This window comes from Schistocerca nitens, chromosome 9 (genome assembly GCF_023898315.1).
Source record: "Schistocerca nitens isolate TAMUIC-IGC-003100 chromosome 9, iqSchNite1.1, whole genome shotgun sequence".
Classification (NCBI taxonomy): Eukaryota; Metazoa; Arthropoda; class Insecta; order Orthoptera; family Acrididae; genus Schistocerca; species Schistocerca nitens.
In genome coordinates, this window is record NC_064622.1 from 356,857,296 (window position 1) to 356,884,153 (window position 26,858).

Sequence of the window (26,858 nt, forward strand, 5' to 3'; positions counted from 1 at the left end):
ATGACAAAATTGCACATCTCTCTTTTTTAGGCTTGCTCCTATCAATTCTTGTCCAAGCCAGATCCATCCGTCATGGCCACATTAAAGCCATCTGCTTTGGCAAATGCTCCTTGGGTCCAGACCTCCACCATCACGAGCACCTATCACAGGGGCCACCTTCCCAACTCCAGGGTGCCTCCTCCCTTCAGCAGCCATATCTTCTTTGCGATGCCTGCGCCATCTCTTTCCTCGGCAGGGAAGGGGGCAGAAGAGACAGCAAACCTCCAGTGTCACCACCACCTATCTTACAGTTATGATCCGCAGGTTCCCGCATCTCTGTCCTGCTAACGACACTTCCTCTGGAGCTCTGGTGAAAAAAACCTGTAGCAACACACAAATATGCCAGGTTGTTTGCAACTGTACCTCTAGAAGCTGCCACAGTACCATGTGGCAAAAGCCTCGCGCCCGATTCAGGAGAATCACCCCAGTCTTCACTGGACATGATCACCAATCACCCCACCAGTTTAGTTCAAAAGCAGATTTCCCGTGCCATCACATCCAATCCTGGTAATGCTGATCCCTCCAAAATAACAACTTAGTACACCTCTTGTCAGTCAGTACTATCCTGGCCTTGAATGTAACTTCAACAAGGCTATACCTTCCTGAAATTAAGCTACAAAATGAGGTCCATTCTGTCTGACATTTCGCCCACCACACATAGAACAGCTTTTTCATGAGCCCTTCCCACCCCTATGCTCCCCTCCCCTCCTACCATCCCCGTTCAGTCTTCAAACCATCCTAGTCAGACCCTATACTCCATACTCCTTCTGCACCCATTTCCTACCCTATGGCTTCCTACCCCAGTGACCATCCCAGTCATAAGACTTGCCCTATGCACCCATGTACTCCCATCTATACCAGTCCTGTAACTGACCAAATATATATACTATCAAAGGGAGAGTGACCTGTGAAAAGATACATGCCATGTACCTGCTGTTGTTGTGTGCCAATTGTTATGTAAACATTGTTCTGCCTTTTACACTGGTATGATTACCACTAAGTTGTCAAGAAGAATGGGCACAGACAGAGGATGCATACTGGGAACACAGAATACGCTGTTACAGGGCATTCTCTACAACATAACCGTTGTGACCTTGGTGCCTGTAAAACCACATGTGCCGTCTGGATTCTCTCCTGTGACACAAGCTTCTCAGAACTCCGTGAGCTGAGACATTACCTGTCCTTTGTTCTCACCACCCACCTGGCTTTAATTAATGTTAATTTCTTTGGCCTCAGCATTTCTTTTCAGTGATTATCCCTTTGTTCCATCCCTTATAGTTTTCTATATATTTTATTTCGTGACCTGTCTATTTTTTCCTGTGCCCTACTCCACCTACCTACCTCGCATAATACACTTAGCACTGCACTATTATTAACTCTTGCATGATGTTTCGTCAGTAATCTCTGTCTTGCTTATTACCCTTTTTTCCTTCTGTAAGCTCTAAAGTTTTCAAATCTCATCTGGCACAATTCCCAACAATCAGTCTGTCCTCCTCAACCCACCTGGTAAGTCTCCCCAGACCTGGGGTTGTGGACGATTTTTCATAACTCTCCCCATTCTCTAAAACATGCCAGTCCTTTTCTTTCATCCCTCTTCCTCCCCCTTCAACCATTCTGCCAGAAGAAGGAGCCACTGGCTCCAAAAGCTGACACGTTTCCTTAACTTCTATTCGTGTTTCCTCCCGCTGCCGCTTGGTGAGTAAATTTTTTTGTCTGTCCAATTCTATTACATCCTCAAATAGTTTGCTAATTTGAAATTGAAAACAATAATTCAGAAATGTAACTTTTCGAATTAGAAACATAAAATTATTCTGTTTCTATCTAATAGCAAACTTTTTTCTCCTCTTTATATATGATTGATTTAATAAGCAAAGAAGCAACTCTGTTTTGGTCCATAACTCAGTTTATTTATTTCAGTTTTTCTTGTTTTCAGGTAAAATTTCTTTATACTGAAATGTCTTAGTGTTGCTAATCAGTATTAAAGCTGAAATAATGTTAGGTAACAACACACTTGAGGACTACTTAAGTTACATTTGTTACTCAGGATGATAAAACAATGCTTTGTTAAATTTTCTACAGAATTTTGATAAGGTGTTAACAATGTTTTAAATTAATTTTTAAAAAGTCAACATTTATATCACTTTTATTTTTTCCTTGTAGACTATATACACTAGTCTTTTCAACTACAGAACCTAGTTAATATTTTTCAGAAACTTCAACTTTTCTAGTACTTAGGATTAAGTTGTTTCATAAAATTTGAAGCAATACAAAATGTTTCTTTTTTGTCCTTGTAACCCGATGTACTACAATGTATTGCAACATAACACCCCAAACACAGGGATCTTCTTTTCTCAAATGAAACTAACACAGATAAATTTTTGTTACTCTTTTTCACAGATAAAACTAACACAGATACATATGTCACTGGCTTGCTGGTCAACATCCACCATGTGTTGGTTTCTGCCTTAATTTCACTGACACACTTCTATTGCTGCTATCCTTGACACAGCCAGGCTGCGAACCAATAACCGCTGCCTGATGACATACTCATGAGGTCACCTTAACTCTGCTGCCATCTCCAGAAGACAGCCAGAAGGGGGATCCTACCACCGCCTTATGGTCATAGGCATGAACTGAGGTCCTTCCAGCTCCGTGGTGCTGGGGTCAAATGTCGTCAGATGCAGTGTCCCAGCCACTCATCCAGGATTTATCATCTGGATGTCACCGCTGTCTCCAACTAGGCCTGCTTCACTCTGGCCACCCAAGTCAGGACGCTGTCACACTATCCTGACTCAGCTACAGCCACCCGCTTTGAATTTGCTAGTAGTCAAGATTGCTTGCTACCAAGCTACCAAGTCTACAAGTGCTTACAATGTCATGACAACACCTGTGTACCTGTTGCAGGGCTCAATGCCCATCGCTTGTTGTCTGCTTACGGCACGGGGGTTGTACTACATCTATTTATGGTTAACATCAAAGAACTTTGACAACATTTAGCTGCCTTCATCATCAACACCTCCACCCGCCTCCATCAGAGAACCACTTGCCCACTCCATGCTCCCTGACATCATTACAATTGGTGTCGGAAGTGAGATCTGTGTGAGGTTCAACTTGGATGACAGTCGCAAATTTAAGTAGCAGCAAGTGCATTTCATACTGCTCAAAGGAACTTTGTGTCCTTGGGGCTGTCCTCTTCCCACCATCCTGATCCCATTATGTCACTGATAGACAGGTATGGTTTTTGGGAGTAACTAAGAGATGAACAGATGACACCAGCTGTGTGTAAACTGGTGTAATTTGCAGCCCCACACACCAGTTAGCCTGATATACCTAGTCTATTGGGTATGTCAACAGAAACAGCTTTATGCCAGACAGTGTAGAGAAAACTTGTGGCTAAGGTAAGGACAGCCATGGGTATGAGAAAATTTATGTCAATGTAAATAATAGGCAAATACAATCATGGGTTGCTATAGATAAAGAAATAGGAATTTTGCAGTCTGCAGTAGTGCGTATGATATAGCTACATTAAGTAGAGTTAGATTAGTTAAAGTGTATACTAGGAAATAGGATAACTATTAGCTGACACAGAATGTATAATCTGGTAGTTTGACAGCCACAAAGGCAACAGCTAGTGAATACTATTTAGTTCTAGTAATGAAGATGTAAACAGTGGTACACTGCTGGCAAAGAACAACATGGATCAAGTGACACAATACTACTGTGGAATTAGACTTTCCTGTCTTTGCATCACCCACCACTGATTCAAAGCAGCAAGTCCCTGAGATGCTAGGGATGTGAGATGAGCCATCGACCGTGTCATCATCAATCAAATCACTCCAGGTTTCTCGAGATACAAAGAGCACAATAGCAGAGAATCTGCCTATGATGTCTGCCAAGCCAAAGATATAATACTATGTGAGACTGTATCAGATATAAAGGTAAATATTATGAAGTATTGCAGGTGTACTAAGAGCGCTGGAGGATAGCTGGAAAGCAACTGTGACCCAGAAAGTATGAGTAAGTCAGTCGTACCAGAGAGCTCATGGCGCACAATACACTGGACAAGTATCTTGGGGTTAGAGGTATCAGTAAATTGAGACTTTTTTGTAGTGTGTGTCAGAGAAAGGCGTGTTTTTGATAGTTCCCCATTCATTATGTCTGATGATGTGCCATTGATACCAACTAGAACCTGGAACAACTGGCGAGATAAAAACTGATGAACAAAAATTAGTAGGGAGCCTCAGAAGCTCCACTCGTGGAGGGTAAGCGAAATGTTATTGCACCAGGCATTATGCTTTATGTAGGCCAACAAGATTCATCCCATTTATTCAAAGGAAATTATACATATAGTATTATGTACTTTATTATTAACAATACATAAATAATTCTTTTTTACTAGAAAGCTATCTATAGTCATTTGTCTCTGTCGACACTTCAACACTTGGTGCTGCTTTATTGGGGTGATGATTTTCATTGTATGATGCAACTGATTCCCATGCTTTCAACATTTCTCTTATTGCACCAGAAGACTGCTGGTTTGCTGTTACTGACTTCTCCTCCTGTGAAGAACTCCTGTCTACAACTTCCTGCTGTGAAACACAATGCAACTTCATATGTTTTTTGGCTGTGATCTTCCACAAGCTCATCAATATCATTGTTATCCACTTCTGGACCCATGCTCTTGGCCACAGATAAAATCTCGTTGACTACAGGCTCCACAGGTACTGACCGAAATGATCCAGAGTCACATTCGACAACAAACTTCGACCAAAGCTTCTTCCAAGAATAATTGAGAGTTCTCTTGGCAACCCATTCCCATGGCTTTTCAATCATCTTGATGCAGGCAACGATGCTGAAGTAATATTTCCAAAACTCTCAGAGTGAGATTGGTAGCTTCAGTCGACTCAAAGCAATGGTCGAAGAGTAATTTAATGTCGAGCTCCTCAAAGTTAGATATAATCAGCTGGTCCATAGGCTGGCGTAAGGAGAGGTGTTGGGACGCAGAAACTGGATCTTGATGAATTGAAATTCTTGAAAGAGGTTGTCTCGTAGACCTGGAGAATGAGCAGAGGCATTGTCCATAATGAGCAAGAAATGGAGTGGGAGATTCATCTCAAGCAAATATTTGTTCACTGAAGAACCAAACAGTTCACTGATCCACTCACAAAAAGGATCATGTGTCACCTAAGTCTTATTGTTGGACCTCCACATCACATTTAACCTGCTCTTCTGGACTTTACACTTCTTGAAGGTCATGGAGTTTCTGAATGCTAAACAAGCAGCAGTTTAATTTTCAAAACACTGCTTGCATTGGCACCGAACAGCAGTGAGAGACTGTCTCTCATTGGCTTGTCACTGGGCAATGTATTCTGCCCTCCTATTATAAACATACGCTTTGGCATCCTTTTCCAGAATAGATCCGTCTCGTTACAATTAAAAACTTGTTGCGGCAAACACTCAGAATCTACAAGCATCTTGAAGTTGCTGACGAAGTTCTCTGCTGCCCATGTGTTGGAGCTGGCTGCTTTGCCTTGCCTCACTACACTGTGGATGCCGGTTCTTCTCTTAAACTTCTTGAACCACCCATGGCTTCCCTTAAATACTTTTTTAGCCCGCTGATGATCCTGGCATCTTCTTAACTAGGTCAGCGAATTCATTCTCCTCTTCTCATGAATGATGTTCTTGTTAATAGTGTCACCTTGCAATTGCTTTTCATTTATCCATATAAGGAGCAGCCTTTTGACATCGCCCAGAATATGAAACTGTTGTTTACTCTTTGTCACTCCCTCTGAAGCTTCTATCTCCTTAATGTTGTCCTTGTTCTCGAGAACAGTGTAAATAGTTTATGTAGACCAATTGTATGTGCATGCTAAATCAGCAATGCTCACACCATGTTCGTATTTTTCAATGACTTTACATGTCATTTCTAAGGTAATTTTCTTTCTCTTATGGTCGTCTTCTTGCAGCTTTATTTTCAGAGACATTTCTACAAAGTTTATTAAAATTTGCACAAAAAAAAAAAACACTGTGTGAACACAAGTTTTGAAAAATCTGTGATCACAAGCTGCATGAAGATGGAAGCAGAAAGAGCGCTAAACCAAGACTGCAGTACATACTAAAGACATTATTCATATGCCACTGCCAACAATAAAAGGTGTCCATATTGCTGAAAGTTTTTCCCGCTGCGCATAAATGGCCGATGACAACACACTAAATCGCCGTCACTTGTCACTCCTCATGTGCAACATTGCACATTATGCACGTCACTTTTTTACAAATTCTTTGCTCATTATGCAGATTGCACATTAGGGGAAGTGCTCATTAAGCAAGGTTCCATTGTAGAAGTCCCTACCAGATGAAGTGGTACTGCTTCACAGGGGGGTGGTGTGCCTTTAAGTCCCCAAATAGCAGGAAAAGAGGGGGGGGGGGCGCTAGCTGTTGGAGTGATGAGGTCAACTCAGTGTAAGTAAGTGGTCTCCCTGGAAGTAAATACACAATTTGCAAATGATGATTGCTGAGGCTGTTTGGACCTGCATTGCTACTGCTTTCAATGTGGCATAAAAGGGAATCCATTCACTGATGATATTGTGCTAACCAATGTACAAACTCCTCCACATGTCTTCTTGTGGCCCATACGGTTATGAAAGAATGAACAATAGCCATGGAGCATTGGGAAATGGTCATCAGTGAGGAACGCTTTTTGTAGAACAACACAAATTGTGGAGGGGGGGGGGGGGAATAGGGGAATAGCCTTGTCCTAATTCTTCTTCTTCTTTTTCTCGTCCTCCTCCTCCATAGATTTTGCTGCTCAGAATTCCTGCAAGGGCCTATCGGTAATAATAATAATAATAATAATAATAATAATTTTATTGTCATTCGGCCATTACAGCAATAGACAACGTCATATACATACTAAAATACAATTAATAGTTTGAAAGAAACAACAGGTTTCTTGTTAACATTATAGTATTATATTACAGTTGATAAATTCTCTCATGTCATAGAATGGGTGGAGGACTAGTCAGTTATGAATTGTTTGTTTGAATAATTGTTCAGGTAATTCTTGAACAGACTGAGGAAGTTTATTAAATAATTTGTACCCCATGATTTCGTAGCTGTTGAGTGACTTTGACAACCTGCGGTAAGGAATATAGAGGCACCTATTCCTTCTTGTATTGTGGCTGTGTACATTTTCTCTGGTTTTTGTTTCTGGTAATTTCTTCTTCGTATAAATTAGAACATAGTATATGTACAAGTTTATAACAGTCATGATTTTCTGTTCACAGAACAATGGTTTACAGTGTGCCTTATATGCAGAACCAGTAATTATCCTAATAGCTTTTTTTTTGCAGTATTAATATGTCATGTACACAGCTAGAGTTCCCCCACAAAATAATTCCATATGTTATTATACTCTGAAAGAATGAAAAATAGGATGTTCTAACATATTTTTCAGGAACACAATCCATAAGTCGCCTTAACAGGTAAATAACTCTTGTTCACATCAACTACCTTTGTAGAGTGATTGTCCGAAGTTACCACATTTTGGGTATGCCATGCAGTGAGATGACAAATAAACAAAGCGTAAGCATCGGAAGCAGCTCACGGGTGGTGGAATGTCTCTCATCGCACCAGTACACATGACTAACATTTTTTGAGATGACATTCCCTTGAATTGCCTCTATCTGTTCAATTATTCTTGGGACTTTTTCGGATGCATCAGGCAAAATGTACACCTCAACACTCGAGATTAGCCCATAGCTCCTCATCTGACTGAAGTGTCAAGGCTCTGTGGAATAAGATTCCTTGATTCACATTCAAAGTTTTGTGTGGGGCAATGGTCACTGGTGCATCATGCACTAGTTCACATGCCTGAAGAGTTATAGATTGTGCAGCTGAAGAAACTTAACTGAACAGTGATCCATTGCACATTTTTCCTAATGACTCAACTTCTCTAAATGTATCATCAATATGCTCCACAAAAAATAATGGCTTTGTTGCAGTAAAAGTATTCCCATCATTCTGAGAACATACTGAGTATTGGATATTGTTTTGCTCCCAGACATCTGGCTTGTCCCTCTTCCCATATGGTAGCAAGGATAGGGAAAACAGGATTATAACTGTCCACACTGAAATTTCTATGTCTGTCTGATGAGACAGCCATTGTAATGGGGTAATTTAATATGTTTTATGTCATGATGCCCCAGGCAGTCAGACCTGTGTGGGGAGCTAGAGGCTAAGGCATCTGCAGTGTGATCCCTGTGTTGCCAGGGGCTCAACCGAAAGCGTACATAATGAGCCCACCATGTCAGACTGGACACCATATTGGCTTTGAAGCACGTGTAAGACCTATGCGGGTATTGTGCACAGATAATCTTCATCCTTGCATGCAGTGGGTGTTATTGAAAGTGTTCTTCCCCAATTGGTCCACACTACAGAAAAAAAATTGGAAAATAAAGATCAGACCCTGAAGGAGACCAAAAATTACTTCAGCAAAAAGATGATTAATTAATGAACATCTCGCGAAAGGGAAGCAGAACCTATGAAATGGAAAGGTCAACATCAAAGGCTGCCATAATGAAAAAGAGAGCAAGAAAAGGAAGAAAAAGATGACAGTCTTGAATAAAATTTATGTATGGACTGAAATGAAATGATCACATAACATTATTGGATAGGAGACCCTGTCAGTGGTTTTTTGGCCACCTGGTGGAAGTCTTTCTATTTGACACTTCAGGATCTTGTGCATCTTTGTGATGAAGAAGAGACAAAATAATTAGGACAACACAAAAGCCCAGTTCCTAAGTGAAGATAACCTTTCACTAGCCTGGGAATCAAACCAGAAACCCCGTGATCTTGAGACAGCAACATTAACCACAAGGCCATGAGCAGCGGACATGTAAAGGGTTAATCAGCTGTGATAAAGTCAAACTCTTCGCTCTACAGCTACACAAATACTTCATAAGTCAATGTACAGGTGAAGGGGTGGGTATTCTATTATATCATCTTTGTTGTGACAGCTCTATTTGTGTGGGTAAAAGTTACATTATTGGGACTCCCCCCCCGCCCCTCCTGCATTTTTCAATATGGCACTGACATAAACATTAGGCTTCGCTATAGGTAAATTTATCACCACAATCTTCATTTGGCTTTCAGATTCAGTGGCTTTGCCAACTCACATCCAAACTGTCACCTTTCAAACTAACCTAGACCTCAGGCTGCACTACAGATCAGTCTGTCACCTCAATCAAGATTCCTGAAGGAATCCAATAACATACTTTAATCCTACTTGTGGAATTTGTCGAATTATTGATCTTTTTATTAAATACTTCCTCCCATGTTTATCCTTCCTTTCTTCTGAGCAGAGAATACAGTTTTATATGAATATTATTCAGATATCTCATAGAAATCTCCCAATTGCATAAGTCTGTCACCTACAGTAAGTGAACAGACAGTTAGTGAGTTTCTGATGACATAATCTTTTACATATTCAACTTTCTCAGTTAAAACTAGTTCATAGTCTTTTAGATAATCGGTGTATATGTTACTTATTATCCCTGATCATTTGCACACACAAAATAGAAGCAATCTATCACACTTTGTTGAGACAAATATTATTTCTACCACTATCCACAAAAATCATCTGACATCTTTCTATATTAAACCAAAGCATTGCATACTATGTGACATCACTCACAAAGTCAAGTCTATGACTTTTATGGTATCCATTAAAAATAAATAAATAAAAGTGCATTTCAATGACATTTTGAAAATGAGACAAAGGTGGAAAATATTACTCTATCTAATGTCAAGCTTTGTAGCCGTCAGTATCTGTAGGTAACCGTCTTGATGTATTGTTTAGTGGGGAATACACATTGATGGGCTGCTCACCATCCATATGCAAACAGTGTAAGTCAATGTCTCCAACCCCTCCACTTCAATGATTGTAGAGCAACTGACAGCTAAATTTTAGTACTGACTTAAGGGCTCTCCAAGCATGTAATAAACATGCACACTGATTGTGTTGATGTAAAAGTCTCACCTCGGAAGCACTTGGTCATGGGCTGAGACAACTAAGAGCCTGTTTCTGCTGGAATGCAGCACTGTTCACATGTCACAACAAGCTCTTCTGGCTGTGGCACCTAGTGTATACTGGACAGGATTGTTAGAGGCCCGACTGATATATCTGTCTTCCTCTGATGATTTTCTGACCAGCGACGAAAAAGCTGTAAAATTCATTTTTCTGGTTGTGGAGAAATCAATGGTAAGTGTTTGGACAAGCTCCCTTCCACTTCAGATAATTTTTATATCTTTGAGAATGCAGGCAGATGAACCAGCACACTCAATGAACAAAAAGTGTGGAACTACCCAGTTTTAACTTCCCAAGGTAGCCTGATAAACTAAGTGGTCTGAAATTAGTTTCACAACAAATACAATTTGCCTAGAATGTGTACATGTTCTGAGAAGCAGTACTACAAACTACCATATTAATTTTTATCATCCATCTGAATGTAATACGTGATGTCACAGAGCTTTTTCAACGTGCAAGGAAACAGTTTTTCCATGAGATGTATGGGTAATTTCGGAACTAAAGCCACAAAGTGTGTGTGTGTGTGTGTGTGTGTGTGTGTCAATACGACACGGATTTCAATGAACCCAACATGTTACATAAAATAATGAATATAAATGCAGTGTGTTTTGTGTTACTCGGTTTCTCTTTCAACGTGCAAATTAAACCGACACATGTTGGCTACCTTCAGCAATATATAATATTTTAACGTAATTGATAATGTAACACAACACAATGTCGTCTGTGAAAAACCGTAAACAAATATAAAATAATTACACCTCCTAGGTCCTTCGTTGTTTAGTTTCATAGGGACGAAATAATCTTACCTCCATTAACATTTATTTGGCATATTTGCATCATACACGACGATATCACAATGAGAATACACGAAACCGACATGTAATTATAGTAACTATTAATCTAAGTATAGCGTAACTGCACATTACGTTGGTAACAATGATATACGTGCCTTATGGCTGTCAGATTTTGTAAAGACAATCGCTTCATGACTGACAAAATTAGGATTACATTAAAAATACTGCAGTCATTTGTCTGCTTATAGTGTAAATCACATGAGAAACGCTAAATGTGACTGCAGTTTATTCGAACTAACATGATTAAGAGGCGCTAGGTTAGTGTTGTGGTTATAGTTAGTTAAAACACAGGGATGATGGTGTTACGAATATGTGACGTGTAGCAGGTGAAAATAAGCCTTGAAAACACGTGATTTTACCACAAATACTTTGGGGAGCTATAATCATGTCGATAATGATTTCTTTGATTGATGATCTTAGGGAAAACAAGAAAATCGTCTGCATGTGGATACTCCTTGGTTTACATGTGTTTCGATTTCGCTGAAAACAGAAGACAAATACATCCATGTCAGTTAAGATCTCAGCAATGTACTGTACCGTCTGCAACGCCGTGTGCCCGCGATCAACTATCCAAAATGTGTTAAAATACACTTATGTGAATATAGTGCAAAATAATACGCATGCGTGAAGCAGCATGTTTCCCCTTTAGCCAATCAGCTTATTCTAGATACCCTGACATTCAAGATGGCACCATGGCCTGAACAAGGCAACGAACCCAAGGCACCTGATAAAATTTGTGGTAAAACTGGTGAAAATGCTTTATTGGACACATCGAGAGTGAGTTGCTGTGCTTCAGATGACGCTGAAGTGAGTGCCACTTTGAACAAAAGTGATGATAAACAGGTATGGAAGTTCATGATTGTGTGTATCTGCTCATTGTTAAATGTATTTGTCAGCTTTGATCCTTAGTAATCGCTTATAAAGGAGTTTGCATTTTGCGGCGTGTATCTGAGATAGCTTATCATTTGCTTATATTCGTTCTGAGTGCCGTAGATGGATATTTATTGCGTGACATTCAAGGACAAGGAACAGGCATACGTACTTTTCGTAAGTAAAATAGTGAATGTGCTTTTTGACATTAAAGTTCAGTTCCTGGAGACTGCTACAAATGCAGATAAGGAATTATTTACAATTTGTAACTTCCATTATGTGAATCGGCTAAGAATTTTGTTCCCTTCACTGTTAATGTCAAGTGACGATATTGTTTACAGTAGACAATGTGAATGCTGTACAAAAAGATTACTCTTGAATGCAACATTTCTCCTGGAGACCGGCTTGTCTTTACGAACGCGTGTTAGCTTTTCAACAATCCTTTGTCAGCCAAGGTAAAATACAATTTTAAATGATAACCTCTCACATTCTGCAGACTTAACTCCTTTCTGGGACTATAAATCGGCCGGTCTGCGTTCATTGGTAACCAGAAAATGCAGAACCCGATATTTCGTGTACTATTGTCGCAGGAGTGGATGAGAAATAATCTGTCGTTACTGCATTGCTGCGGAAAATGACACTTCGGTGTAGCTACAGGACTCTGGCTATAAATTTTCTGCAAGCAAAATGTAACTCATTTGTTGCACTACAAATATATTGTCATTGAATGAAAATTTTTAAGATAGAACGCCCATAAATGTTCAGTAGATTATACATCCACACTTGGTGTTGCTGATTCGTACTGTCTGTTGAACCCTGTTTTCGTTATTTGACCTTACGGGACATGAACATTCAGTGTTTGATGTCAAAGCACCTGTATGTAAAAGTTACGTCAAGTAAATAAGGAATTTTATTCTATAGCCGCTTAATTTTAGAAAAATAATTACTATCGACGTGCCGTAAAATATCAAGGTGCCACTTGTGCTTCCCGTGTCAATCTGAACAGTTACGTTCATTGACTTTTCTATTGCTTGACTTTTGTGGAGGATTGTAGTTGTCTTCGTAACCTGTTGAGACGAAAGAAATGTAAACTTGTAAGTTTTTATGCAAAATCATAAATGTACTAGGCCTATATATCGTATGAAAGTGGAAGTCGAGAAAACAAATTCATTCTCTCTCTCTCTCTCTCTCTCTCTCTCTCTGTGTGTGTGTGTGTGTGTGTGTGTGTGTAGGTGGGGGGGGGGGGGTTGATTCGTCTGTATGGTGACAGGAAATTCTGAACTGAATTACCTTTCGATAGGACACTGTGTAATTTTTAATAACCATACCTTAGCAGTATTACTCTTTATTATCTGGAATTCTTCGCCTTCGCGTTAAAGTAATATTGCCAGCCACCATTCGCTTAATACAGCGTATAATTTAGTTTACTATCAAAGTGTTAGTACCGATAATCGGGAACAATATTTGTCACCTGCTTGCTCTTTATTTCCGTTCGAACCATAACGGATTGTGGAATTACTGTAATATATGTTTCCCCAAAATATTATTTGGAAGTGTTGTATGTGGGTCAGCTTTTCCTTTGAATAGTCCCAAATTTGTAGTGTATGTCATTTACTGACATTAGTCTTTTTCTTTAAACTGGGGGGTGAGGGGGGGGGTGTTCAGAGTGGATATTATCGAGGTTTGTCTGCATACTTGCTAATTGTAAATTTCTTTTAAATAGTGCTGTTTTTCCTCTCGCACATTTCAGATTGTGTGTTTAATGTTAAAAGATTCGACGTTTAATTTAAATTTAACCTTTCTTTAGTGTAAGTAATACACGAGGGTTTCGCCGAATAATAAAAAAAATCGAGAGATGATATGACTTCTCTAGCCCTGCTTTGGCACGAGAAGTGTTTGGAGAATAGAAAAAAAACGCAGTATTAGTGAAATGATGCGTTCGTATTGACAGACAAAAGCTGACCGACCTACCGTACGCCAGCTGTCATTCGCACACTCCACGCCCGCACAAGAGCTTTCACACATCTACACATGCATGGTACGTGATTGGATCTTCGCAGTGGACAAATACTTGCGTCTTCTCCCTGTTACCTGTGTGGCTATGTACCCGTAAATACGAAATTCAATATCGCAGTGTTTTTAGTGAAACTTAAAACTACTTTGAGAAGTTTCTAGGCTAGTTTGAACTACAAGGGTACTATAACGGACTCGAAAGTGAACACATTCAGTTAACGTAGCCCTAGCGCATCCAGGAGAGATTCAGTTATTGGATCTGTTGGCATCAAGAACTACCGTTCTGAAAAACAGAGCAGCGATCAATTTCGTGGTACAAATTTTCTCAGTGGTTTAGGGTGCATTCCATGTAAAGAGTGCAATTATATTCAAATTATTAAGCGTCTGAAGAGAAATCTCAACCATGACGACTCTTCCCACTCAGAACTTAGGTCAGTGAAGAGAGTAACACTGGTATACGAACTGGCGGAAAAAGACACGCGTGTATTACCGCCAGACTCTTTAAACTTCGTGCTTGTGCGCTCAAATTGTGCTGTACCACACGAGGGCAGATAAGTGTAAAGCAGTTAAATTCTTACAGCTTACCACACTCGATAAGTCAGATCCGAATTCTGCCTCCGAGATATACCAAAAATTTAGAGTGAACTTTGCTGTGCAAGAAACATGATCGGGTATATAATACTCTTTTACTCAAAGTGTCGCAAAACTAGAAGCGGGTGCCGCGAGTATGCCCGTACCGAGCCAATCACGAACGGGACCCTTTTTAATAATCGTTAAGGGCGTTAAAACTCTAGTGCTAAAATCTCAAAAACCCGTCACACGGAAGCCGTATGCGAAACACTAGGTATCCCGAGCCGCTCTTTTCGACCATCCGTTGCAAATGGAGACAAACTGTTCATTCTTCATTGCTAAGTTCAGACTTACCGAGTAATATTTTTTAGGGTCTAGCCTGTGGATGCGTCGTAAAATATTATTAGTTGTTGTTGTTGTTGTTATGTTCTGACACTTGTCTGTATTCGCCTACTTGCTTCCCAGTACAATCACTTTTGTACTCTTCTAAATGTTTTTTCGTAATATTCCTTACCTACGGATTGAATTCGGTTTCTCTCCACAACCGAAGACTACTGAAACGAAAGAGATTTTCAGATGAACCCAGGGTATAGAGCGGTGAATCACTCGCGGTACCATGACATACTTAAAACAAATTATTGTCAAAGTATGAAGAGTGGATTGAGAATACAGAAAATCGTTGGAAAAAGGCGATGGAAAATCTACATTGTGTAAAACATTGTGTCCATTTTATTGTATAAGGTGGTGGCTGCAACTTATATTTTGAAGTGGTAAGTGTTCGTCTTCCTGAAAAGCGTCAGATACAATAGTCAACTCGCGTGTATCACTGGTACCTCAATAGACATACAGTATAATGCTGCCTCGACGGAGAAAAATTGACTGCTTCCCTGATTCCCTTCGCTTCCATGTCGAAGTTTTCCCGGATTGCTCTTGCTGCCGCATACTTGTTCCCATGTACAAATTGTTACGCGCGAACCAGAAGATACGCAAGCACTTCCTCAATTTCCACGCATTTCGGTGTATATTCGGTCCTTTTATACTTCTTCCGTAATTTTTCGCAATTCTATAGATTTTATGTCAGATCTATCCATGCGATCATGACATAACCTCTCGTACTGTGTTCTAAAATTGCTTGTAAATGTAGCACAGATGCCAACACCTAGCCCAGATGCACTGATCAGGAGGTGTAGCATAGCACTGTACTCGATTGTGTCCAGTCACCTCCACGCTGGACAGCATTTGCTGTTTTCTGTATGTCTGTGTACATACATGTCACGGAAAGCGCCCAGGACGCAAGTTAGCGTTTGAGTGTGGATCCGCCACGCGTTATATCCAGAGCGATGTTGGAATGCGGATCCACAATATGCCACGCTCAGCGCAGAGTTTGAAGGTGGATCTGCCACGCACAATGTACGAAGCGGTGTTGGCCTTCAGATCCACAATACACCACATCCAAGTTAGCGTTAGATTGTGGATCTGCCATGTAATACATCTCCGGACCAATGTTCGGAGGCGGATCCACCACACGTTTTTTATGAGTGAAAATTGCAAAGTGCAGTTTGTCTGGTGACCTGGTTCACTATCTTCCTATCATGCGTGCCGTATCGTAAAAAGCTACTCTAGTCGAAGGAATGCGCGAGCCTCCCAAATCCCCCTGCAGGGCCCTCATCTATTTTGTGAATAGCCCAGCCTTTGCACCATTACTTGCCTTTCCGTGCTGCAAGTCTATCCTTTAACTATTAACTTTCCCTCCTTGCCTTTTCGTTGTTTATATTGTAATGATTTTTGTTATTAACTATGTGGTTCCCTTGTTGTGTTTTACTTGATACTCCATTTCCAGATTTTACAGAAGTTGATCGTGCAGGGAAGGCCTCCCACCTTTTGTGCCTTTCTCTCTTCGCCCCCTTGCTTTCTTGTAAAGGTACTGCGTCCAAAACCCAGCACCGTAGCCCTCCCGTTGTTGGGGGAGGGGTGGTCGTCAGGTACCTGCACCGTGGTAGCCGCCCGACCACACAGGGATATAGCACTGTTAGTGCCAGAGCTGGAAACTCCCAACTCAAGCCAAGGAGCATATGCTCGTCATGGCTGGGGCACTGGGACTCCGAGCAACGGTTTACTGGCCAAATTACCGTTGCTCTTGCTGTGGCAGGGTGGCAACCATGGGTGTAGACCCTGTTTGGAATGGGTAGTAGCACGACGGAAGATTAACACGTGAAGCCAGTTAAACTTTCTTCCGCTGGTGACCTCAAGGCCCCAGCACTCTTATTGTGGTGTCACCGCCAGACACCACACTCGCTTGGTGGTAGCCTTTAAATCGGCCGCGGTTCGTTAGTATACGTCGAACCCGCGTGTCGCCACTATCAGTGACTGCAGACCTAGCGCCGCCTCACGGCAGGTCTAGTCTAGAGACACTCCCTAGCACTCGCTCCAGTTGGACAGCCGGCTTTGCTAGCGATGGGTCACTGTCTACATACGCTCTCATTTGCCGAGACGACAGTTTAGCATAGCCTTCAGCTACGTCATTTGCTACGACCTATTCAGTTACTATTCTGAAAAGATAATATTGTGAATCATGCATCGTCAAGAGCGACGTTAATCATTAATGGATTAAAGTATCAAACTAATTATGTCCGCTTTCTGAATTCTAATTCCTTGTCATGTTCCAGACCTCACGTCAGTATAGTTCTTCCCTCCTCACGCCAGCCTGCGTGAGCATTTCGGCCTCTACTAGTAACACGGTGTTGGCTCTTCTGCCAACACAACATTTTTAAGACGGGAAAGATAATTATAATACAGAGAGATACAACCTCACAACGTTCCTTCCGTGGCTACACCGTTAGCAAAGGGGCAAGCCAGGCTTCTGGGTGTGAAACACTTCACTTAGTAGGGATACTTTTACTACAAAGAAAACGTTTTTTTTGTCGAAAATATTGAAAATAAATTTGGGGAAGTTGAGTCTCGAGGTGAAAATGCAAAATGATTCGTTGTTAATTAAAACTTCCTCTGCTGCCCAATCTAAAGCTTTTCAGCATGTGATCATCTAGGTGACATTCCTGTGACCATTGCCCCCAGACAAAACTGCGAAAGTCGTCCAAGAAAACATGTTCCCCAGAGGTATTACGCTCCAAACAGATAAGGAGCTCTAGACTAATCTCGAGTATTGAGGCGAACGTATTTTGATTTGTACAAAAAGGACCAATGATGATCGTATGCATACAAGTGCCTTTATCTAAGGCGTTAAAGAGAATGTCCTCTTGGAGAAAGTTACCCATTCTGAAACTGTATGTCCCACTGCGTAGGAGATGCTGCAGATGTTTGCTTGGACATACGTCATCACGCTGCACGGATGACCCAAAATGCAGCATATATGGATGATCACTCCATGAATGTAGTCCTTGCGAACAACCGCCTTTGTGTCCAACTGTGCGGAATATCACCCTTCAGCTTTGCCAGTTTACCTAGTTTTCAAGAAAGAATGGAATATCTATTGTACAAATCTATTGACCGACTGTCGTATACTGATGCACGGAAGAAATATGAATGCCTCCTCTGTCTGAAGATAATCAATCACGCTAACATCATGACCATCGCTTCCCCTACCTCTGCCTACCACAAACTAGGACTGTTGACATTTTTAAAAATACCGGGTATCAGATATATCTATATTCAAAAAAATATCGTTATCGGCCCTCGATATATCGAAAGAAGTATAGGTATGTCGACTGAAAGAATACCGACGTACCTGCCTATAATAATATCGGCTTCACATTGTAAATATACAGCGTGTTTTAGAGCTGTATATTCAAGTATTTATTATTAGATATTCTGTACTTCAACAAGCTAGCAGCCTGCCTATCCTTAGAGCAAGAACTGAAAGTAAGACGATGCAAGTTCACGATTGGCAGTAACTACTTTGCTAACAATGGTAACTGCACGCAAGTGGCACTATAAAAGGTGTCCAATGGGTACATCGTTCAGTTTCGTCACATATCGGATTTGTTCGGAACACTTCATGTAGACTTCCCAGTTTTTTCATTTCTGCCAACGCCAGTGACCTAGCAGTTGTAGTGTCAAAATTGCATGTTGAAACGAAACGTTGCAGTTTTTGTTGTTAGCGCTGACCGTCAAATACGTGAGCATTTCCCCACACACGCCTCTGCCCAACTGCCATTTAGATTTTAGTTCATTTTCAGCAACTGTTTTTGAAGAATGCCGATGTGAAGAAATAACACACTACTTTCGTCAATTTTTATTTAACATACTGGTGTGCTCTCTCTCTCTCTCTCTCTCTCTCTCTCTCTCTCTCTCTCTCTCTCTCTCTCTCTCTCTTTTTCCCAAATCTGAAATCTTGTTATTCCCTTCACCCCCTCTTCCTAGTCCAATCTGACTACTACTTCGCCGGCCGCGGTGGCCATGCGGTTCTAGGTGCTCAGTCCGGAACGACTGCTACGGTCGCAGGTTCGAATCCTGCCTCGGGCATGGATGTGTGTGATGTCGTTAGGTTAGTTAGCTTTAAGTAGTTCTAAGTTCTAGGGGACTGATGACCACAGATGTTAAGTCCCATAGTGCTCAGAGCCATTTGTCTACTACTTCTGTGCCACATGTATTTGCTCCACACAGTCAAAGTGAAGGATTGGACGTGGTGAAAGCTCAGCAAGTAGTAAGACTCCTTCACACAGTTAAAGTAAAATTATGTTCTACTAAAATTTCGAAAGAACTTCAAATATTTACCGAAAATTGAGAAAAAAATATATTGGTACTCGATAGTGACATTTTAATATAGATATATCGATAAATCATTGGCTAAAATGCCGCCTTTAAAAACCTGCCGGAAAAATATCGATATTTTATCAACAGCTCTACCCAAACCAGATCTTCCACCACCTTCCTCTTTTGTGGTCCCCAGGATACCTTCTTCGGGAACCACTTCCTGTACCTGAAAAGAGAAGTGTTCTTAATCAGTGTCGACTGGTGACTGGGATGCTTCTCATGATCCGTCTCCCTGACAACACCCAGACCAAATGTTGTACATCGAACAATGGCTGCAGGAGCCACAGCCTGAAGGTCCCAGGGCTGTCTGCTCCTCATCCATCTCTGTGCTCAGTGCGGATAGCCACTTGGACGAACCTTGCCCACCAAAGGTTACAAAGGAAAAGAAGAATGAGAATTGGGAAAAGGTTCCTCTGGTGCACCCAGAGGCATCAGAACCGACCATGTAGTAGTATTCTGAGCAGATGTTTGTTGATGTAGTTCCATCCCTACTGGTGACTGGCAGTGATACTCCAGCATGAGCAGACCTTCTGACCAGTCACTTGATCATTCAGTGGAATAATAATGGGTACCACTGGCATCTGCTGCTGGAACTACGGCACCTTCTATCCTTCCCAGTTTGAAATTTGTTGCTGTCCAAGAAATGGCACTTCACTGATGACCATTCTCCACTGAGCAAGGTGGTGCAGTGGTTAGCACACTGGACTCTCATACTGTCCAACCATCGAGATTTAGGCTTTCTGTAATTTCCCTAAATCGCTCCGGGCAAATGCTGAGATGGTTCCTTCGAAAAGGGCATGGCCGATTTCCTTCCCCATCATTCCATACATAATACTAGCTTCTGCTCCCTCCCTCCTCCCTCCCCCCACCCTCTAATAACTTCACTGTCAGTGGTACATTAAACTCTAATCTCCTCCTCGTCCTATGCTCCATGGTTATCGTGCATTGTCGGAACTGTGCAGGTCACAAGAGTGGGCCCCCTGCGGATCTGAGGGTAAGAATAGGCCCGAGGTATTCCTACCTGTCGTAAGAGGCAACTAAATAGTCTCTCATGTTTCGGCATTTCAAAATTTTTCTGGTTATGGAGCCAGTTGGGGAAGGGTGCCTTACATGGTGCATCGTATCCATCGTGCATGGAGATCTTTAGCCCACTTTCTTGTCTTCGCATTGCAGTCCCGCTCATTCTCCATCTCTTGGGCGAGGATACATTCCTGGCTCAGTTTTCCACCATGCACTATTCAGTGTTGCTTTCTGCACCGACAGTGTCATGGACTTCTTTGCACCTGATAACCAGCATGGTAGCCAGTCCGTTGTGGTGGGGTCGCCATGTACCCTGTTGCTTATAGCTCCCTGCCCAAACAGGGATCGATCTGCTGATGCCTGCACCGTTAACTCCCCACGTATGCCAAGGGGTAGATGGCCATCCCCCTGGGGCATCGGGACTCCCGACAAAGGCCATCCTCTCAGGTGGCCTTTGCTGCAGATGGGTGGCGCCTGTGGGGAGGGCCCCTGGTCGGAGTGGGTGGCATCAGGGTGGATGACACGCGATGAAGTGTAGTCCATCTCTTGCTGGTGGTGAAACACCAGCAGTCTTAGTGATCACGAGCGCAATTCAATGCACAGAAGTACGACCCCAAGTAGTTTCCCTCCCTGGCCACACAATGGGAGGAACTTCAGGCTAAGAATGGCAGCGGATCTTATTCACCCCAGTACCTTGTATGGTCGAGAGCTGGTGGGGAATCTTTCATAACGATGAAGGCTCAGTTTTCGTTGAGCATTTAGAGGACAAGTTCGAAGAGGTGGAGTGCTTGTCAAAAATTAGATCTGTGTCAGTCTTGATAAAAACAGCAACCACTGCCCAGTCACGGGTGTCACTCGCTTGTGACAAGCTGGGGGATGTTTCTGTAACCATCACGCCCCATAAGAGCTTAAATATGGTCCAGGGTTTCATATTTCACAGAGACCTCCTTTTGCAGTCAGACGAGCTGCACGCCAAATTACAGCGGCGAGGTGTACATTTCGTCCGGCGTGTCCTCTGGGGTCCAAAGGATAATCAGGTTGCCACCAGTGCCTTCATCTTGGCCTCTGAGGGATATACATTGCCCGAGAAGGTCAAGGTGATGCTCTACCGGTGTGATGTAAAGTCCTATATCCCTCCCCCAATGCGGTGCTTTAAGTGCTGGAAGTTCGGCCATATATCTTCCTGCTGTACTTCCAGCATCACAAGCCGAGATTGCGGATGCCCATCACATCCCAATACTCCATGTGCCCCGCCTCCCATCTGTGTCAACTGTGGAGAGCACCATTCGCCTTGCTCGCCTGACTGCAGGATTCTCCAGAAAGAAAGGAAAATAATGGCGTACAAGACCCTGGACATACTGATCTACACTGAGGCTAACAGAAAATTTGAATGTTTGCATCCTGTGTGTATGACATCGTCTTACGCTGCTGCTACAACAGTTGTGGCACCATCAGCTTCGCCAACCCAGGTCACCTCTCAGAGCCGGAAGACTACACCTGCCTCCATGATGGTGAGGGGCATTTCCCTGCTTGTTGCTCCTGCACCACCTACTTCGGGAGCAACACCCCGCCCCCCTCAACCATCGGAGACATCCGTCCCCACTTCTAAACTGGAGAAGCGTAATCTTCTTCGGTTTCCCTCGCAAGGAAGGGGTCCCTTGGGTCACTCCCTTCCCAGGTTTCTTCTAGTGGGAAAGACGACACCCGCCAGTGGCTGAAGAGCCCAAAAGCAGCTGGTCGTACGGCTACACGCTCATCCTCAGTCCCAGAGACTGAGCCAGTGAAGTCCTCCCAGCCAGGGAAACCCAAGGAGCAGCGAGAGAAATCCAAAAAGAAAACCCCCAAGACCAAGGAAATTACAGTGGCACCCCACACCACCGCTACCTACAAGCTCTGCGGCTGAGGATGGGGTGGAGATTTTGGCGTCTGCTGACGCCCTAGATCTCGCCAGACCCTGACACAATGGATATAGACTGCTCAGGCAATAAATCGGTGGCAGCAGGTGACTGAGGCGTGAACTACCTCATTGAATGTTCCATGCCTTCCCAGTCTCACGATGTGATCCTCCAGTGGAATTCCGGTGGTTTTTTCCACCACCTGGCTGAGCTGCGGCAACTGTTAAGCTTTACACCTGCTATCTGCATTGCCCTCCAGGAAACCTGGTTCTCAGCAATGCGGACCCCTGCCCTCCGCAGCTAAAAGGGATATTACACGAAACGTAGCGACTATAATAGTGTCAGGTGGAGTTTGTGTTTATGTCCTAAACTCGGTCTGTAGTGAACATGTGCCCCTTCAAACCCCTCTTGAAGCTGTGGCTGTCAGAATAAGGACGACACAGGAAATAACTGTCTGCACTGTATATCTCCCTCCAGATGGTGCAGTACCCCTGACTGTATTAGCTGCACTGATTGATCAACTCCCTAAACCTTTCCTACTTTTGGGAAATTTTAATGCCCGTAACCCCTTGTGGGGTGGTACCATGCTTACTGGCCGAGGCAGAGATGTCGAAACTAGTCTGACGCAATTCGACCTCTGCCTCTTAAATACTGGGACCGCCACACATTTCAGTGTGGCTCATGGTAGTTACTCGGCCATTGATTTATCAGTTTGCAGCCCAGGACTTCTCCCATCTATCCACTGGAGAGCACATGACGACCTGTGTGGTACTGACCACTTCCCCATCTTCCTGTCACTGCCCCAGCATCAGGCACACGGATGTCTGCCCAGATGGGCTTTGAGCAAGGCAGCCCGGGGAACTTTCACCTCTGTTGTCACCACTGAATCTCCCACACACGGTAACATCAATGTGATGGTTGAGCAAGTGACTTCTGTTGCAGAAAATGCGATCGCTCTCTTTAGAGTGCCCAAGGCATAAGGCAGTCCCTTGGTGGTCGCCGGAACGCGCTGAAGCAATTACGGAGCGTCGCCGAGCTCTACAGCGGTATAAGCGGCACCCTTCCCTGGTGCACCTCATATCCGGCACCCTTCCCTGGAGCCTTTAAACGTCTCCGTGCCCGTGCTCGCTGCCTTATCAAACAACAGGAGGAGGAGTGTTGGGAGAGATAAGTCTCCACCATTGGGTGCCACACGTCACCTTCCTAAGTCTGGGCAAAGATAAAACGCCTTTTCGGGTACCAGGCCACAACAGGTGTTCCCGGTGTTACCATAAGTGGCGAGTTATGTTCCAATGCAAACGCGATTGCCGAGCACTTTGCTCGAGCCTCTGCGTTGGAGAATTACCCCCCCCCCCCCCCCCCCCCAGCCTTTCCCACTCTCAAATGGCGGCTGGAATGGCACGTCCTCTCATTCACTACACACTGCAGTGAATCCTATAACTCCCCATTTACAGAGTGGGAGCTCCTCAGCACCTTTGCACATTGCCCCGACACACTCCTGGGCCTGATCGCATCCACAGCCAGATGATAAAACATCTAGAATCTGACTACAAGCGACACCTTCTCGTCATCGTCAACCGGATCTGGTACGATGGTGTCTTTTCATCGCAATGGCGGGAGAGCACCATCATTCCAGTGCTGAAACCCGCTAAAAACCCACTTGATGTGGACAGCTATCGGCCCATCAGCCTCACCAACGTTCTTTCTAAGCTGCTGGAACGTATGGTATGTTGGCGGTTGGGTTGGGTCCTGGAGTCACATGGCTTGCTGGCTCCATGGCAGGGCAGCTTCCGCCAGGGTCGCTCTACCACTGATAATCTTGTGACCATCAAGTCTGCCATCCGAACAGCCTTTTCCAGACGGTAACACTTGATTGCCGTCGTTTTTTACTTACGTAAATGATACGACATGACTTGGCGGCATCATATCCTTCCACATTGTATGAGTGGGGTCTTCGGGGATCACTCCCGATTTTTATCCAAAACTTCCTGTCGCTCCGTACTTTCCGTATCCAAGTTGGTGACTCCCATAGTTCCATCCATATCCAGGAGAATGGAGGCCCGCAGGGCTCTGTATTGAGTCTCTATTTTTAGTGGCCATTAACAGTCTAGCAGCAACAGTCGATCCCTCTGTCCCACCTTCTCTGTATGCAAACGACTTCTGCATTATGTACTGCTGCTATGGTACTGGTGTTGCTTAGCGGCGCCTACAGGGAGCCATCAACAAGGCGCAGTCATGGGTTCTAGCCCACGGCTTCCAGTTTTCCGCCACAAAGTCATGTGTTATGTTCTTTTTTCGGCGTCGTAGAGTTCATCCGGAACCCACACTTTACCTTAATGACGATTCACTCTCTGTAGTGGAGACACATAAGTTCCTAGGACTGGCTTTTGACGCTCGATTGACTTGGCTCCCTCATCTTTGTCAGCTTCAGCAGAAGTGCTGGCAGCACATCACTGCCCTCTGTTGCCTGAGCAACACCAATTGGGGTGCAGATTGTTGCACTCCCCCTGCGGGTCCGGCGTAAGAATAGGCCCGAGGTATTCCTGCTTGTCGTAAGAGGCGACTAAAAGGAGTTTCAACCGTTTCGGCCTTCCATGTGATGTTCCCCCTTGGGGTTTGACCTCCATTTTTCAAAATTCTACAGAAGTACAAGCCTTTTGGGGAAGGACGCCTTACATGGTGTCTCACTGGTCCTCAGGGCACTAAGACCTTGGCACTCAGCATTGTAACGGCATTGTAACCACACCCACTATTCCTCAAATTGGGCCTAAACGCCTGATGGGTTGCACACGTTACGCCCATAGTGTGTCCCCATCTGCACCTACGATCATGATGGACTTTCCATGGCACCCGAAATCCAGCACGGTAGCCAGCCCGTTGTGGTGGGGTCGTCATGTACCCTCTAGGTTGTAGCCCCCTGACAACACAGGGATCGTACTGCCGATACCTGAGCTGCACCCTCCCCACGTCGGCCAAGGAGTAGATGCCCATCTCCTTGGGGCATCGGGACTCCCGGCAACGGTCATCCTGCCAGATGGCCCTTGCTGCGGCTGGGTGGCGCCCGTGGGGAGAGCCCCTGGTCGGAGTGGGTGGTATCGGGTGGTTTCGCAGATGAAACGTCAACATGTATCAGGTCGCTCTGCGGCCGAGTCTTTTAAAAAGAAAGGTACTGTTTCTGGTTCTGGTTCTCCTGCCCTTTCCCCCTTGGCCACTCTCTGGGAGGAAGGACTGGCCCGCCGGCTTGGGGCGAAGTACTTCCCCTGCTATTTAGTCTGTTCTCCGACCGATGGGGGGACGTTCGCCACCTCCAAGCCCATGTTCTTTGTCCAGCACATCGAGGACATCTTCGGGGAAATCGAGGCTCTCAATAAAATGCGTTCTGGGTCCGTTCTTATAAAGACCGCCTCTGCCACACAGTCGGCGGCGCTCCAGGCGTGCGACCGACTAGGGGACATTCCAGTGTCTATTGTCCCGCATCTGGCACTGAATAGGACGCAGGGGGTTATTTTTCATCGGGACCTCCTGCTGCAATCTGATGAGGAGCTCAGGGCCAACCTGGAGCGCCGAGGCGTGCATTTTGTCCGGCGAGTTCAGCGCTGCCCCAAAGACCGTCGCGTCGACACCGGAGCCTTTATCCTCGCCTTCGAGGGGGACGTTCTCCCGGAGAAGGTAAAGGTGATGTGCTACCAGTGCGACGTGCGACCTTACCTCCCACCTCCTATGCGCTGCTTTCGGTGTTTGCGCTTTGGGCACATGTCGTCACGTTGTGAGGCTGAGCCCCTTTGTGGCGATTGCGGACGTCCTCTTCGTGAGGAACATACATGCACCCCACCACCTCGGTGCGTCAATTGTCCTGGCATCCACTCGCCTAGATCTTTAGACTGCCCCGCGTATCAGAAGGAGGAGAAGATTCAAGAATTAAAAACTTTGGATCGTCTCTCTTATTCTGAGGCCAGGAAGAAGTATGACCGCCTCCATCCCGTGACGTTGACAACTTTGTTTGCCTCAGTCGTGTCCACTCCTTCCACAGTGTCCTCACCCCTCTCCTGTCCCCCCTCCACCTCCTCACCCCATCCGGGGTCTATGCCTCCGCCTCCCAAGTCCCTCTCTTCCAAATCCTCCTCCCTCGTGGCCCCTGCCCCCTCTGCCCCAGGGGCCACCCTTCATCCTCCTCCCCCTCCGACGCCTGAGAAGCGATCCTCTTCTCAGGCGTCCATCGGGGGAAACATTCTGGACCCCGGCTTCCGAGGTCCGGCGTTCCAACACGGACCCCGCGCGTGAGGACCTTATTCGGGTCCAGCCCACCATCCCCATCGGACTTCCAAGAAGGCCTCCAAGAAGAAATCTATACCCCCCTCTCCACCCCGGCGTGTTTCGTCTGATGCTCCATCCGTGAGTCGCTGCTCCCGGCCGTCCTCAGTTTCGCTGGGACGCTCTGCTGCCAGGCGCTCAGCTGGCCTCTCGTCGGCGAATGATGCTGCCCCTCCTACGCAACCCGGGAAAGCGGCCGCCGCTGGCGACGACTCAATGGAACAGGATCCGCCTCCCGCCGGTTGTAGCGTTGTTCCCTCGACACCTGGCCCTCCGCGGCCCGCGAGGTAACCAGCTCGTCGCCCGTTTCGTTCCCCCTCTTTTCTGACTAGCGATGGCTTTGTTACATTGGAACATAAGAGGTATTCGATCTAATCGGGAGGAATTACAACTGCTCCTCCACCTGCACTGTCCTCTCGTCCTTGGTCT

The 26,858-nt window shown here is 44.4% G+C and overlaps 1 protein-coding gene across 4 annotated transcripts in view; it reads left to right on the forward strand.

The window, feature by feature from the left end:
• Positions 1-11,122: 11,122 nt before the first annotated feature.
• Positions 11,123-26,858, forward strand: part of LOC126203836 (mucin-5AC) — a 572,866-nt gene continuing 557,130 nt past the window's right edge. For 3 of the 4 annotated variants that reach the window (XM_049938208.1, XM_049938210.1, XM_049938209.1), the window contains exon 1: positions 11,123-11,823. In XM_049938208.1, the coding sequence (XP_049794165.1) occupies positions 11,665-11,823 (159 nt within the window). In that variant the 5' untranslated portion in view covers positions 11,123-11,664. The remainder of the gene's footprint in view (positions 11,824-26,858) is intronic. The other variant, XM_049938211.1, reaches the window with a different exon arrangement.